The sequence below is a fragment of the Sus scrofa genome, chromosome 1 (assembly GCF_000003025.6).
Source record: "Sus scrofa isolate TJ Tabasco breed Duroc chromosome 1, Sscrofa11.1, whole genome shotgun sequence".
Lineage (NCBI taxonomy): Eukaryota > Metazoa > Chordata > Mammalia > Artiodactyla > Suidae > Sus > Sus scrofa.
This window is the reverse complement of record NC_010443.5, coordinates 119,014,355-119,031,810: the sequence shown is the minus strand read 5'-3', so window position 1 is coordinate 119,031,810 and position 17,456 is coordinate 119,014,355. Positions and strand designations below refer to the sequence as shown.

General features: G+C 39.1%; 1 protein-coding gene across 5 annotated transcripts in view; it reads right to left on the bottom strand.

The window, feature by feature from the left end:
• Nucleotides 1–17,456, bottom strand: part of FAM214A (family with sequence similarity 214 member A) — a 130,611-nt gene that overhangs the window by 92,662 nt on the left and 20,493 nt on the right. For 2 of the 5 annotated variants that reach the window (XR_002344858.1, XR_002344857.1), the window contains exons 1-2: nt 9,833–10,742; nt 9,380–9,495 (exon numbers count right to left, since the gene is read on the bottom strand). Coding sequence is in view for 3 of the 5 variants with exons in the window: in XM_005659593.3 (XP_005659650.1) it covers nt 9,380–9,395 (16 nt within the window). In the remaining 2 variants the exon portion in view is untranslated. Of the gene's footprint in view, nt 1–9,379; nt 9,496–9,832; nt 10,817–17,456 lie in introns of those variants that run through there. The other 3 variants (XM_005659593.3, XM_021095188.1, XM_021095179.1) reach the window with 3 other exon arrangements.

The following is a 17,456-nucleotide window of genomic DNA, read 5'->3' as shown; positions in this document are numbered from 1 at the left end:
TATCATTTTACTGGATTAGTTTCTTTTACATAGAAATCTCAACTTAGGTTATTACTAGGTCTGTCTTTGTATTACACATGGATTAATGTCTAATATTTTCTCTAGCTACTGGCATTTTTACCAGTCCAACCTGTTTCAGTTTATTATGAAAGTCTTACACAATTCATGTCAGATCTTTACTCATTTGAGCAAAGACAGAATTAACTGACAAACTGACTTTGGTTTACCCAACTGAGAAAGAAATACTGTTTCCCAGGACTTTTTGATTTTGCTTTCTCATTAAAAAAAAAAAAAAAAAAAAAAGTCAGTGTTAAGTTAGAATTCTAAGTTTTACATTCCTTTAGTCTTTAAAACACTCAGCCTTAAATGGGGGGAAAACATTACCATAATTAGATGCAAAGTTAAGAAGGGCAAAAGAATAAATGAATATAAATATTCTACATTTAACATTTTTTTCCATGCCTATTCACAATGTAGACTACTCAGGCCCCATGAGTTTCTTCACTTTTTGAAAAGGAAATCAGCTTTTGAGTCATTCTCCCTATGTACACATTAGCCTCACAATTCTGCCTTCCAATTATCTTTTTTCTCATCCTTCAAAGAAACGACAATGTTCTGTCCACTGAATCATTTCCTTCTTACTGGATGACAGGCAAAAACATAGGGAACCTCTGTGTCAATCCCTTTAGTATCCAAATCTTAGAAGTTGTTATCAAGCCAGCAATTATTTGACAGCTACTGATGTGTCAAGATCCATCAATGTAAATGGGTGAAAGACCAACAGTAGTCATTTTTTGACTTGAGATCACAGTGAATATACAAAACACGTACAGCTGAATTAGCCCCTTTCTTTTGTGCTCCCCAGCTTTCCCTAAATGACTGACTTCTTAATTAGAACACATCCAACAGTAACAAGAGCAGTTCACATTTGAATGCTTACTCTATGCCGGCCATATTTCTAAGCACATTACATACACTAACTTATGTAATCCTCAAAATAAGGTAAGGTACTATCACTTCCACCATTAAAAAAATGGAGAAGGTGAGCCAAAAATAAGATACATAGTTTTCCAAGATCATAATACTCAGCCAATCTGTTTTCCATTTTCCTCAAGCTTATTTTTAAACCAGTTTGGTCCCACTATCTCATAAATTTTAATGTAACTTGCTCCTACCAGTCAGAGGGTCTAGAGCATGTACTCAAGCTTACTTCAAATACGGGATAGCCCTCTTATTAGCTGTGTACCTTGGGTAAGCTACCAAATCTCTCCCTGTGACTTGGTTTCACTTGTCTATAAAATGGAAATAACAACAGGATCTAATTCCTTAAACTACTGTGATGATTAAATGAGTCATATATATGCATGGTGTGTGCATATACACACACAAACACAACTTGGAACAGTGCCTGGCACATAGTACATAGAAGTTAGCTGTTATTAGTACCACCACCTCCACCAGGGGAGTTTAGCAGAAGGCTGCTCTATTTAATCCAGTCAACACTTCTTTTCTTTTCCTCCAATATCTGTCATTTCTATTGTTTGATTTACATTAGCTAACAATAACTATTCTTAGCAAGCAAGCAATGCATCTAACTCTCATGCTAATTTTTTCCAGTCTTTACTCTTTCCTCCTATTTCAGCTGTCCAGAAAGAATTATTTGAGATTAAAATGGTTTGCTTTATATTCTAGGTAAGTTCATAAGCTACTGCAATACTAAGGCTAAAGCCTAAATTTGTAATATAATCAAAAAGAGAACAGAGGAGGGAGGTCTTAGTCCATTCACTCTTCTGTAACAAAATGCCATAAACTAGGTGGCTTAATAACAACAGAAATTTATTTCTTGCAGTATGGAGACTGGAAAGTCCAAGATCAAGACACTAGAAGATTTGGGTGTCTGCTAAGGACCAGCTTCCTCAATAGATAGCTGTCTTTTCATTACAACCTCAGATGGTGAAAGGGTAAGGGACCTTTCTTGGGTCTCTTTCATAAGGACACTAATGATATTCCTGAGGTCTTCGCCCTCATGACCTAATCACTTACTAAAGGCCCCCATCTCCTGCTACCATCATCTTGGTGCTTAAGGTTTCAACACGTAGATTTTGGGGGCACACAGATATTCAACCTATAGCAGAGGGAAAAAACTAAGACAACATTCTTCTCAGTTTTAATTTCAAAATATCAAATTGTTTGGTATTTTACTTGTGGAATAGATTTTACAATAATAGTTTTTAATTAAGAATAATAAATAACCTATGTGTTCAAGTGTGAATTGAAACACAGTATGTTTAAATTATTAATGTATTGAAGTTCTCACTGTGGTGTAGTGCATTAAGAATCCAACCATAGTAGCCCAGGCCTCTGCAGAGGAGGTGGTTTGATCCCCGGCCTTGCACACAGGATTAAAGGATGTGGCCTCGCCACAGTTGTGGTGTAGGTTGCAGCAGCAGCTCAGATTCAATTCCTGGCCCAAGAACTTCCATATACTGTGTATTGGGCCATTAAAAAAATTAAATTATTAATGTATTGATGATTTACTAGATGTTATAAGCCTTAACCTTTCATAACAGTTGATAAGCTCAGATAACATTCTTAGAAATGTCTGATGAGGAGTTCCCACTGTGGTTCAATGGGATTGGTGTCAACTCTGCAGTGCCAAGACACAAGGTGGATCCCAGGCCTGGCACAGCGGATTCAAGGATTCATTGCTGCCGCAGTTGCAGCATAGGTCACAGCTGTGGCTCAGATGTGACCCCAGGCCTGGGAACTCCATATGCCATGGAGAAGCCAGAAGAGTGGAAAAAAAAAAAAAGAAATTTCTGAGGAAAAAAACTTTTCTAACCAAAGTATAAAGCATAGAAAATTGACATTTATCTTTTAAATTAAAAAGATTTTGATTGATTGATTTTAATTTATTATGCTTTAATTTTTGTACAATACCATGAAAACTTAGGACTTCTGAAATCTTTGGGACTTTTGAAATCAAAACATAAGTTTATATTCTATTATTTTTAATAAATTTTAAGCCAGGGCCCTGTCACCGGGAAATTCTACACAGACCCTCTGTGTAGTCCGTCTGCAGAGGCATTTGTTGTCCAAAGCATTAGCCTGAAAACTCAGGTTTCTGGAGCACTGTCTCTGCCGAGGAACTGCATACACCTGAGGGCTGAGGCATGACCATCCGCCAAGGTGGGGAGGTATCCTTACAACTGCATGTAATTTTTCTTTATACTTGACTTTTTCTTGTTGCATGTTTTACAATGTATGCTAACCTATTGGTGGAATGGTATAGCGAAAGAATATGTAGATAAATACATTTGACACAACATTCTAAATCAACTATAATTTTAAAAATGAGAAAAAAATAAACAAATTTTAAGGAAAAAACACATCATGCATTCAAAAATATACAAAATTAGAAATACCATATATTTATAACAAAAATAATTATTAAATGTTTTAATTGCTTCTATGCAAAGCCCATACTTTACACCTCTCTTGAAACACTGGGCATTCAATACCTAACTAGGATTAGATCCAAACTTTACATCCTTGAGTACAAGGTGGGGGGCATAACATGGTTTAAATTCCCCAGCTGACCAGCTCAAGTCAGAATTAAACACCATTCAAAAACATATTCCCAGAGTGCAGCAAGTTAGGGACTGGTGTTACCACAGCTGTGGTGTAGGTTGCTGCTGCAACTCAAATTTGATCTCTGGCCTAGGAACTTCCATATGCTGCAAGTGCAACCAAAAAATAAAATAAAATAAAATCCCAGGAGGCTCAGTCAACCCATGCCACTCTCTACATATAGAAATTAAGATATAATTGTAATAAGAAATGAATTAAATTACACCTATGTCAAGCATCTTTTTGTAGCTTTTATATTTTCTCAGATAACTAAATATTAAAAACCTATTAAATCTGCTTGAGCCTTAGTATGTTGCAGACTATAAATGCAGGAGTTCCCTTTGTGGCTCAGTGGTTAACGACCCCGACTAGGATCCATGAGGATGTGGGTTCAATCCCTGGCTCAGTGGGTTAAGGATCCGGCATTGCCGTGAGCTGTGATGTAGGTCGCAGACGCAGCTTGGATCCCCTGTTGCTGTGGTTGTGGCACAGGCCAGCAACTGCAGCTCCATTTAGACCCCCTAGCTTGGGAACTTCCATATGCCACCAGTATGGCCCTAGAAAAAAAAGACAAAAAAACCAAGATACTATTATGTTATGGCACATTTGATTATTTCCTTACCTCTGTTGAATATACTTTATAACTGACCAACATATAAGCATATGTAATGTCTTAACATGATAAATATTTATTAAAATCTACTATGTGCCAACCAGTATGATATTTTATTCTCACAACTATGAGAAGTTGGAAATATTCTCCTTTTACAGATAAAGAACCTGAGACTCGGGAATTAAGTAATTTGATGAAGATTACACAGCTAGTAAGTAATGGAACAAGGATACAAATACAAATCTGATTCCAAAATCTGTGCTAATGATAACTTCAAAGACTCATCTTTGGCAGCATTGCCAAGTAGTGTTATATAACTGCTTGAAAAAGGAAAAGAAAAAAGAAGAAAAAAATTACCTCAGACTACTGTGGAATCCTATTGGCTGCCATGAAATGTAGCCATTGTGCTATATAGTAATATCTTATTTGAAAGTACAATGGGAACTCTCCTTTCACTTAACCAACTAGCAAGACTGTCCAATGTTTTCCATATCTTCCAAAACAGCAAACTGAGAGACCTAGCAGCTAATAAGTTACTTTCCAGTTGCCTGCATATCTCTACCCCCTACCAGTTAAGTTATACGCTTAACTAGCATCTGGTGTTTATTCCCAAATCTGCTTCTGCCACTCTGTAATAATGAACTTCTTTAAATACTATATAAATCAATAAAATGAATGCAAAAAAAAAAAAGGTTATTTCTGTGAAACCATGTTGAATGCTTTGGAAAGAGCTTATTTTAATGAATCTAACTATGATGAACACATATTCCCTCTCCCCCCTAAAACAAAGTCCTATTGACTACACAAATATTCTTATAATTCCTGGTGTACACAGCATCTATAAAATTGTGTGAAACATTAAAAAAGAATTTAATGTTTTTAAAATGTCAAATATTCCACCCTCAGATTTCTTTGCAAAGTCTTATTCCACTTTAAAGAAATCAAAACCAGAAAACTTAGGTATACATTTTTGGTGTGGTTTACAAAAGAATGATCACATCTAACTCTGAAAAACAGACCCAATTTCACCCCCAAAAAGGGCCTAGAGCTTACATCAAAAGACAGGTAATACAATTAAAGCTGATATTTTTTCTGATTCCTCACTTAAACTGACTTGTTCGACTAGCCAACCAACCACTACATGCAATCATGGAGGATAAGAGGCTCCTATTTAGAAATGTTCAGAAGCACAATTGTATTCCACTAAGCTAATATCTCAGTTTCTACACCAGAATTCATATACTTTCTCAGATTCTGAATGAATATATGAAGGTTTTCCTATTTACTCTCATTTTCTAGAAAACTGAGTGTTAAGCGTGGTTATCTAGCTCTTTAACCCGGAAACTAAAAGTAGTAAAATTAAAAGCAGGCAAGAATAAGCATACTAAAAACAAAGACTATTGACAGCCTAAGAATTCAAAAATCAGATCTTAGGAATTCCCGTCATGGCTCAGTGGTTAACGAAAACAACTAGCATCCATGAGGACACGGGTTCGGTCCCTGGCCTTCCTTAGTGGGTTAAGGATCTGGGATCTGTCCTTGCAGTGAGCTGTGGTGTAGGTCGCAGATGTGGCTCAGGTCCCACATTGCTGTGGCATAGACTGGCAGCTGCAGCTCCAATTCAACCCCTAGCCTGGGAACCTCCATATGCAGTGGGTGTGGCCCTAAAAAAAATTAAAAAGACAAAAAAAATAATAATAAGATTTAAAAAAAAATAAGCTGGGGAATTTCCTTCATGGCTCAGCGGTTAACGAACCTGTCTAGGATCCATGTGGATACGGGTCTGATCCCTGGCCTCACTCAGTGGGTTAAGGATCCAGCGCTGCTATGAGCTGTGGTGTAGGCTGGCAGCTGTAGCTTTGGTTCAAACCCTAGCCTGGGAACTTCCATATGCTGCAGGTGTGCCCCTAAAAAGAAGAAAAAAAAAAAAAAAATAGGCTAACATGGTTTAAGCTAGAGGCAAAAAAAAAAAAAAAAAAAAAAATCTCTTTTAGGGCATTTCTAGATTACTACAAAGTACAAAGTTGAAATTCATAGCAATACCCCTTAATCATCAAGTAAAGATTAAACTATGTATATTTTTTCAATTTTTATATTATTTTTTAAGGGCAAGGAAGCATTACTATTTTAGAGATCTGCCCACATAACAGAATTACAACTGAAAATATTTCTGGCATTTAAAGAGTAAAGTTTCAGTTATACAGAAAATTAACTCATACAGAATAGCTTCTTAGACACTAATGTAGAGAAAGTGAAGTATTACTGTTGTTTAGCTAGCTAAGTGTTGCCCATAATTGTGCCTTGCCAATCACAGGTCAAGAAATCAATTCAATGGGTTATATCAGTGATTTAAAAATAGAAATAGGAGTCCCCGTCATGGCACAGTGGTTAATGAATCCGACTAGGAACCATGAGGTTGCAGGTTCGATCCCTAGCCTTGCTCAGTGGGTTAAGGATCTGGCATTGCCGTGAGCTGTGGTGTAGGTCGCAGACGTGGCTTGGATCCTGCATTGCTGTGGCTCTGGTGTAGGCCGGTGGCTGCAGCTCCGATTCGACCCCTAGCCTGGGAACCTCCATATGCCGCGGGAGCGGCCCAAGAAATGGCAAAAAGACAAAAATAAATAAATAAACAAAAAATAGAAATATGAGTTGCCATTGTGGCTCGGGGAAACAAACCTGACCAATATCCAAGAGGTTGAGGGTTGGATCCCTGGCCCTGCTCAGTGGGTTAAGGATTCAGTGTTGCTTCAAGCTGCGGTGTAGGTCGTAGACACAGCTTGGATCTGGCATTGCTATGGCTGTGGTATAGGCCGGCAGCTGTAGCTCCAATTCAACTGATTGAACCGCTAGCCTGAGAACTTCCATATGCAGCATTTGCGGTCCCCTTCCAAAAAAAGAAAAAGAATGGAAATAGAAGAGAAAATACAAGACCACATTGCACATAGTAAGGGTAAGTGTGCTTTGTGAAAACTTTATTTCAGTATTTCTATACTACTTTGCAAAGTAAAAGATATTACTTACTCTAGTTCCTGGTCAAAGAAAGCCATGGGCCTAAAGATTCATACATTATTACAAAATATAGTCACAGTACTAAATTTGCGATCCCCTCATTTTTACATCATACTTCTAAAGAAAAAGCTACAATTTTAACATTAAAGTCACTTCTTCAGGAGTCGATGCATAAATTTATTTACTTCTCCAAGTAACCTATATCAATATATAATATTTTATCTTGTTTAGTGCTAATTTTGGCTAAAGTAGAAATTGTGTGCAAATATTATTTTTTAAATTTAGGATCTTAAAGGACTTTAAAGTAACTTTTAACAATAACAACAACAATTTAAAAAAAAAAAAAAAAAAAAAAACCACAGGAGTTCCTGTTGTGGCATAGCAGAAACGAGTACAACTAGGAACCATGAGGTTTCAGGTTCGATCCCTGGCCTTGCTCAGTGGGTTAAGGATCCAGCATTGCTGTGAGCTGTGGTGTAGGTTGCAGACCCACCTCGGATCCCAAGTTGCTGTGGCTCTGGCGTAGGCCAGCAGCAACAGCTCTGATTAGACCCCTAGCCTGGGAGTCCATATGCCTCAGGTGCGGCCCTAAAAAGGACAAAAGACAAAAGACAAAAAAAAAAACAAAAACAAAAACCCACAAATAGTAACTTTGATTTTTTTTTTGCTTGTTTATTCTGAGATGTAATTACTGACTTTGATGCCATCTTTCCAAAGTCACTGATGTAATCTAAAAGTCTAAACTTGGACTTCTACACAATCTGCTTATAGCAATATACTTGCTAATGTGTAAAGCAACAAAGCTCATTTTAATTTTTAGTTTATTTATGTATTTATTGCTTAGGGTTGTACCCGCAGCATATGGAAGTTTCTAGGCTAGGGGTCTAATCAGAGCTATAGCTGACAGCCTAGGCCAGAGCCACAGCAATACTAAATCTGAGCCACGTCTGCAACCTACACCACAGCTCTGGGCAACATGGAATCTTTAACCCACTGAGCAGGGCCAGGGATTGAACCAGCGTCCTCATGGATATTAGTTGGGTTTGTTTCCCCTGAGCCAAAATTGAGCTCCCAAAGCTGATTATAAGAAACAACTAAACCCTTCAAACTAATTTAAGCCATTTAAACTAAGTATGGCTTTTTCCACCTCTTTCTAGTACATTTTAAGACAATACTACCAAAAGTATTTTAACTAGGAAAGAAAATGTATCCAATTCACTTGGAAGAAATAACCAGTTTAATACATATCATTTTTAAAATGAGCATCTAATTCATAAGGATAAATTAACATTTCCAATCCCAAAACTCTCAGATTTGGAAGGACCTCTGTCATCTAGTCTAACTCCCTAACAAATACATTAATCCTCTTCCTACAATGTTCCTTGGAATCAAATTCCCATATGACTGACAAGCCTTCACCCCTAACTACCCATATATGAAAATATAAAGTTAGTCCTTGCCATTAATCAAAATTAGATTGATAAATGAGTTTTCAATTATTTTGAGGTCCTTGAAAAACACAGTGTATACATTATTCCCACATGTCCTGAAAATATAGGTTTAGAAAGGAAATGACATATTTACAGTACTTATTATATAGGGATTGCAGTAGCCCTATCCACACACTGATATACTAAATAAAGTCCTAGAGTACTTTGTAAGCTTTCAGAGTTTGCCTAAAGCACAAAAATCGCCAGTGACAAATATTTGCTACCTCAAACAAATTTCTTAAATTTCCTCAATTTATCAATTTCAAATTCTCAAGTTGAAAAGGCTTGTAAATTTCTTTAAAATCGAAGTTAGATTAACTTTACCTAAAAATGAGTAATGTAACTCTAAAATGATAAGTATTGTGGCAACAGATACAAATGCTATTCTTGACAATTTCATTTCATTCTGGATTGAATTCGCTCTTGAAACTAATACTTTGCAAGCACTTTTGAAGAATGTTGTCTCCCATCTAGTTCCTTACTCTCTCTTCCATGTGCCCTCCTCCAGACCTTACCAGCTGGAATCTGTAGCAGAAACAAGTAATCACAGGCAATTCAGAGTTGATCCTGCTGTAAAATTAGGTTAACGCTTCTAAAATGGGGCACATTTTTTTTTAAGCCTACTTAAATAATTTACCTCGGTCTGGCTTCATTTTCACACCAATTTCCACCCAGGTGCTGTGAAATAAATGTGTGGGTTCTTTCAACAGGCTCGCCGTGGATTTTGTGGCTACTGCTCCGTTTTCAAAAATGCTAAAAGAGATCAAATTAAAATTAATCTGGTCCTGCCCTAACACTCGATCTAGCAAGAAAACTACTGCTAACAGGCCTCTTCCTGGCACTAACTGTAGTGACAGCACCATCCGCAGGTCTGAAAAAAGCAAAACTCTCTCCGCACCGCCTCCCCCATCTCCTCCGGACCAAGCACCTCTCTTCCCCGCCCCTGTGCTCTCCAGGCCAAAGTGTCCTTCTTTGACACCGTGTTTCTGAACCAAAAGGAAGATCTATTTATAACCTGGAGGTACAGGCAAGGAAGAAAAAAAAAAAAAAAAAAAAAAAAAACAGATTCAAGCAACACAAGCTAACTAACCCCTTTGTAAAGAACGCCGCTGGGAACTGTGGCACCTCCGCAGTGGCTGGTGTAGAAATGATCCGAACCGATGACTGGGCGCAGAAAATTCTTCGAGACCCCTAGCGCTTCGCCCTGAGCTCTGCCCGTCCCGCGGGGCCTCACCTGTGTAATTACCCTCTGGCTAGTCTTCCTGCCGAAACCGCGGCCAAGTTTACACAATGAGAGGATCAGAAAGAAACGCGAGTCATCTCCTCGCGCCCAGCCCCTAGTCCCAAACGAACGCTACTGGGCAGTCCCAGGTGGCCCCTGCCACCCCCCGGCCCTCTGTGTCTCGGCTGAGGTCGTCCTGGGACGGTGTTTACAGCCGGGCACTCGCCCGGGCTCCGCACAGCCTGCTGGTGCCGGCCCCTTCCGTCCCGCCGCGGCCCGGGATTTCCTTCAGCTCCGCAGCCCCGAGCGCCGCGCCGGCCCTTCTCCCAGCCGGAGAGTTGTTTTCATGGCTCCCTCGGACGACCTCTGCTGACTAACTCGCTCTCCTCTCCGTCCCAATCCCTCCTCTTGGCACTTCTTTTCCGCCGCTCGTCCAGGGGTTCACATCACACTCCCCACCTCAGACGCGAGGCTCCGAGAGGTGCAGGGCCGGCGAGAGCGGAGTGTGGCGCGCAGCGGCCCCCTGGGCTGCGTTAGGGGACCATGGGGGCCCGAGACGACAAGCCCGACGCGGCTCCCCGGCGCCCCTGTGGCCATCCACCCCTCCTCGGCCGCCGCCTCGTTCCGCTCTGGGCACTCAACCCCAAGCCCTGCCCGACTTGCACCCGAGCCCCGCGGCCTCCGGGCTTCGCCCGCCCGTCGCCCCGGCCGGCTCGCTCGGCCCGCTCGGCCCGCGCCTCTGCCAGCTCCTCGCCCGCCCGCTGTCTCTAGCTTTAGCGCCCCAGCTTCCAGTCCCCTCTCGCTCGCCCAGTTCTTTCTCCGCTGTTTGCCCTGTCAAAACACTGCCCGGATCACGTGTCCCAACAACAGCCAACCCACCGCTCGTCACTTCCTCCCCGGCGGCCTTCGTGTTGGGCGCCCAGTTGTTATGGCAACGCCCAGCGCGCCCAGGGGCTCTAACCCGCAGCCTGGGTTTCCACGCAGGTGCTGCGGGCTGCAAGGGGCCAGCGAGCCCAGGAGGCCAGAGAGGCGCCGGGCGGTTCGGCAGCTCTCACCTCCCGCCTGAGCTCCGTGCCGGCTGCTGCGCGTCTGGGACCAGGAATCTAAGCTGAGCTATTAGAGCACAGAGTAACTGGGGAGCTGTCATTCGAGGGCCTGCCCCAGACGTGGAGGATAATTATAGTCTCCTCCACCTCCTCCACATGGGATGCTGGCTTAGAGTTGCGACCCAGCCCCGAGTGGCTTGCAGCACGCAGTGGAAGCCGGGTCTAATGTGGCCAGGACAGGAGAGTAGGCAGCCATATGCTTCAGGGGTTGGTGACTTTAAGAAAAAGAAGCCCCCTTCCCCCCTGGATTTTTTTTCAGATCACTAGGAGTTTTAGTAGGATTTGGAACCCAAGCTCCTGAGACATTCGCTGTGCTAAAAATAACTTTTATAACCTCTAAAACACTGACTCATGGCAGGAGGATACTTTTGACACTGTGTTATTGTCGGGGAGATGTAATTTTGTTGTTGTGCTATAATGATGTGATATGATGACATTTCGTGTTGGGATGTTGTGTCATCACTTCAACACAAACAGATGAGAAGGATCTGCTGTAATTAGAAAAAGCAATCCCAACAAGGGCTGAAGCTATTAACTACTCAGTTTATAGACAAAGTACAGATGGAGTTGTGAGCTCAAAACAGAGAGAAGTACAAAATTTGCAATCCTCTTTGGTTTCATTAGAAAAAGCTTTTTTTTTGGATGGAAATAACTTTGCATACAATAATCACAACAGGAAGATACTAGGGTAGGTCTAAAGATGATTTAGTATTTGTACTCTTCTGAGGTTTCCAAAATTTTACAATGAGTATGTTTACTTCTACATCAGAAAAGGTTTTGGAAATTATAAGATTGAGATTGCCTACTTTAAGGCCTCAAATTCATCAAACACATGAAGTTTCTATTATAATAATATTATCTGGATGTTTTCATGTGTACAGTAAAATACATGTGTAATTGTAATTAAAACCTTTAAGATTGTAACTAATAAAAACAGGACAGAACATTCAGGAGGATAACATTCATTTTCATGGGAAATGTTCTAGCATCATGAAGATAAAAATTCTGACAAATGGCAACAGTTCCTTAATCTATGGAATGGCTACAAAAGTTAACTCCCAGTGAATCTGACTCTGATACTACTGAATATTATATTATGTAGTTTCTTTTACCAACTGAAGTTTTTATTTGTTCTACAATTGCTTCTCAATTAACCTTGGTAATGGGATACAGAAAGAACAATTAAATGGAGTTCCCGTCGTGGCTCCGAATCTGACTAGGAACCATAAGGTTGCTGGTTTGATCCCTGGCCTTGCTCAGTGGGTTAAGGATCCAGCGTTGTCATAAGCTGTGGGGTAGGTCACAGAAGCAGCTCAGATCTGGGCATTGCTGAGGCTCTGGCTTAGGCCAGTAGCAATAGCTCTGATTAGACCCCTAGACTGGGAACCTCTCCATATGTCATGGGTACAGTCCTAAAAAAGTTCAGAGTAGAAGCTGAGAATATTGGATAATCTGGAACACAGACTAAAGAATTCTCTTTTTAAACAAGTTTTAACAGCACATGGATATATGCTGATGTGTGAACATTCTTTAAACTAGCTTTTATTGAGCATCTTAAATCTGTTTAACAATTGGAGATTGTTATGGCAGTGGGAAAAGGATTTCAAAGAGGTGTATTTTTGACTCATTCATTCATTTTTCAAATTATTGTTTCACTCAGCACACATTTATGGAGCACTCACTATCTGCTAAGCATATGCTACTCTCTGAGAATACAAAAGTCACCAAAAACAGGGTCATTATCCTCATGAAGCTTATAGCACTGATTGCTACAATTGCATAGCCTAGGTTGTCACATTCTTATTTATTTATTTTTTGGATGCACCCTTGGCATGCGGAAGTTCCCAGCCAGGGACTGAACTTACCACAGCTATAACCATAGCCACAGCAGTGATAACAATAGATCCTTAACCTGCTGAGCCACGAAGGCCCTGGTTGTCACATTTTATAGCCTTTTTAAACCTATAAAAATGAGGTGTTGGGACTCAGTAAATAATCTGTTTCCTTTCTAATTCCAAAAGTATCCTATAACTGTATAAAACATATCCAGAGCAGCTGGAAATAAGGACCTACTACCATGGGAACTCTTAAGTGTTCGTGATAAATGTGTTTGCACCTTAGAGCACCCAAGCAAAACAAACATCTCTGGTTCCTGCTTGACGAGGGGTGAAGGTGGGTGAAGCAAGCAAGTCAAAACAGCTCTCGGGAACCTTACCCCTTTTCCATCCAATTTTCTCTCCATTTTGCTTTCCCCAATGACTTACGAGTAATTAATCTCAAAAAAGTTAGCTTGTCTTAAGCAAGGAGGTAATCCCCTTACCCTTGATAGGCTTTGCTGAGATGGGCAGTGGATAACAAAATTATGTGTTTAATGGAAGTCTCTATAGTTCTTTTACTGATTAAGGTGATGAGGATAACTGCTTTGCTAACTTTATTAGTACAGGACTGTTACTGTTACCAAGGTCATGGAACCAGTCCAGGCTACCAGAAAGAGCTCCACTAAAGCAGGGAATGGTGCCTGTTTCTTCTTCTATCCCTAACACCATGCATAGGACCTGGCCCAGAGTAGTCACTCTAAACATGTCAACCTATGTATTCACCAATTAAATTTTCTTGTATATGCCCACAAACTGTACCCTTAATACTAGTTGACATTTTCTCCCTAGTGGGGTAAAGCTAGAGAGTTAAGAAACCAATGGGTGGCACAAATTTCATACATGAAAGATAAGTTTTCATTAAATTTTGGTATTGTCTTCTAATAGTGGGAATTTATTGTGGATTGAATTGTACCTTACAAAATGATAGGTTGATGTGCTAACCATTATACCTGTGAATGTGGCCTTATTTGGAATTAGGGTCTTTGCAGATGTAATCAAGTTAAGATGAAGTCATGTTGGATTGGGGTGGGCCCTAAATCCAATTATAAGTGTCCTTATAAAGTGAGAGAGATTTGAAGTCAGAGACACAGGGAAGATGGCCATGTGACCAGGCAACAGAGATTGGAATGATCCAGCTGCAAGCCAAAGAATGCAAAAGATTGCCTGGAGCCACAAAATCTAGTAAGAGGCAAGGAAGGAGTCTTCTCCAGAGACTTCGGAGGGAACATGGCCCTGCCAAAACCTTGATTTTGTCGTTTTCATCTTCAGAACTATGAGAGGATAAACCTCCTGTTTTAAGCCACACAAGCATGTTATATTCTGTTACTGCAGCCCTAGGAAACTAATACAAAACTCTAGCAAAAAATATTAACATAATTTTTTCTTGGCATGAAAGTTGCATTGCTGATACTGCAAGTTTTCTAAAACTTCCAGGTTCTGAACGGTCACCAAATCAAGATCTTTAATTCTGTAAAAATTACAGTAAATCAGTTGGAAATATGTAGAAAATCTCTCTAGTGTCATAAAAGAACAACTTTATGATCACAAATAAGTAGTTGAGAATCACCACATGAAAATACACTATTTTTAAATATAGTGATTGGTAGATCTGTTTCATCACTGTGGAAATAAATGACTAATAGAATTAATTATAATGTATAGATAAATCTTCTACATTAAGTTAAAAAAAATCAAACTGTACTTTCAGTTCTTGAAGCAACAAGATGAAAGTCAAGCTATCTTTCCTATATCTAAATTGTTTCTGATTGTTCACTTATATTCATTACAGTTCATTTCTTCCCAAGGGAGAAAGATCATGGAGCCATTGCTAAGGTATTGGTTCATGTAAACAACCCTCTACCTTCTTTTAAATCGGTTGGCTGGTTTGTCTTTTTTTGAGACTCCTGTTTGTCTACCTTCTATAACCACAGGTATAAGGAAGTGAAAAATGATTCTTTCTTTGTTCCTTCCTGCAGAAGTGACTGTAGTAGTTAGAAAGTCAAAAGCCTCTAAACTTCAAGCCATGGAAACCTTTAATCTGAAGTTTTGCTGAGCTGCTGGTAGTCTTGAGTCATCAAGACTTAAGATCTTTTCAAAAGTTAAAAATAATTGCTCATTTTTGTGACTAAGTGTGTTCAGCACTTCATATATATTATACATTTGATCCTAAGAGGGTGATATTGAGGCGCTGAGGTAAATTTCCCAAGGCTTAGTTAATAAGTAGAAGAAGCTGACTTCCTAAATCGGCTCACTTAATTTCCATTGCAACATTACAAAGTAGGTTAAATTATTAAATAAATAAATTTTCAAATGGGGAAACTAAGACTCAGAAACATAGAAAATGTTGCACATTTGGAATGTAAATTGGTTTATATAAACTTAAGTTCAATGCTTTGAGATATATGTTCTAAATAAAATAGGTAAAGGAGCTTCCTGGTGATCTAATGGTTAAGTATCCCATATTATCACTGCTGTGGCTTGTGTTCAATCCCTGGATGAGTGCCGCCAAAAAATAAAAATAAATAAAAAATAATAAAAATAAATGTAAATAAAATGGCTATGTTTTGTTACATACTCTTTGTTACACTCAGTTAACAACAGCAGCTAACATTTCCTAAGTGCTTAAGTAGTAAGCACTATCTCAGTGATTTATAAGTATTAGTTCATTTAATCCTCACAATGTTCCCATGAAGTATTATTATCCTCATTTTATAACCCAATAGAGAGGAAAAGGGAATTAAATAATGTGCCAAAGGTCAAGCAATTAGGAAGTAGCAGAGCCAGGATTTAAATCCAAGGAGGTGACTGTGGCGCTTAGGTCTTAACCAACACCTAGTATTGGTCCCATATGGCTTGATTTTCCACCTAAACTCTGTACCCTCCTGCTACGGGCTTTTGTCATTTCCCCCACATAATGTCCCTCCCCAATTCCTATCTAAGCCCTGTAGACTTTCAGGGCCAAAAATCATACCTTACAATGCCTTCTAAAGCCCACACTCAGACACACCCATCTGTCTTTTCTCTGAATTTATGTTTAATTTATGATATTAAAATCATATATATATTTTATCTTTTTATGGGCAGAGATGAACTATGACCTCAGGTTCCTTTGTTTTCCTTGTGTTGACTAGCACCAGCCTGGGCAGAAAGCCTCAAGAATTACTCAAGACCTGAGGCCAACACTATTCTCTAAAACTGCTCCAGCTAATGCACTAGCCACTGGTCACATGTGACCATTAAGCACCTGTAATGTTACTAGTGAAACTGAGAAATTGAATCTCCCATTTTAATTAATTTAAACATAAACTTAATGACTGATTCCACTGTTAGAAAATTAAGCATGTTTGCATTTTAAATCCACTATAATAGAAAAAAATTAAAAATTTAATCAAAAAAGGAAAAAAAAGTAAAGCCATAAAAAAAGACAGAAAATTAAGTATATTTGGAACCACCTGGATGTGTGAATCTACTTTCTCCAGCGGCAAATTGTAGGAAACGTAAATATAAATCAATTATTTCTAATGAAAATTTAGCATCCAAGCTGAAACGTGCTGAAAGTGTCAAATAGACACTAGATTTCAAAGACTTAGTGTAAAAAAAAGAATGTAAAATGTCTTATTAATACTTTTAAGATATTGATCATATTGGATAGATGAGCTTTCTTAAATTTTTTTAATGTGGCTACTGGAAAATGTAAAGTTTCATATGTAGCTCATACAATACTTCCATTAGACAACACTGCTCTAGGACTTAGTGGCTTAGCGGCAACAACACAAAAGACATTCGAAAATCTATGCTCCCCAACCAAATGATGCCTTCTAGCAGTTCAAATGTAGGGCCAAGGGAAGTTACTGCTTGCCCTCATTCTATCAAAAGTTCTATGCATCCTAATGAGACTTGACTGCACCTCAAAAATAGTCAGAGTACACATTAGAGGTAGTAGACACAGTAGTAAATGACGAGTACAAACACACATTAAATTTGGTAGAGTTTTCATAGACAGTATTTTTCCTTTCATGTCTGTGAAAGGATCACACACAGAACTAACTACCTTACCCCCAAACAGTGTCAGCTATTTTCAGAAGCAGTGATAAGTATATCTGACTGAATAGTTAAGCTCTCCATGAGTTGGTAGAGATATTAAGGCTATTATAAATCAAGTTACTGATCCTTTAAATCTTTCCATCAGAATATATCAGTTCATTGCATCCTAATGAGAATTCTACAACAGTGCTCTACATAGTAAAAAAAAAAAAAAAAAAAAAAAAAAAAAAGACATTTGACTTGAATACAGTATAAAGAATAGCAGTGATCTCAGTTTCAAAACATATATGATAAAGTACATGATCAGCTATTTCAGAAAATAATTTTGAGCATAGTCTTATCCCTCAAAAAAGGTTTGAAAGAAACAATCTTTCTTTATGTTAAAATGCTATTAGGTATTTAAGAAAGAAAAAAAAAGTTTTATAAGACTGTACAAAAATAATGCGGAAAATCCCTAACTCCTTT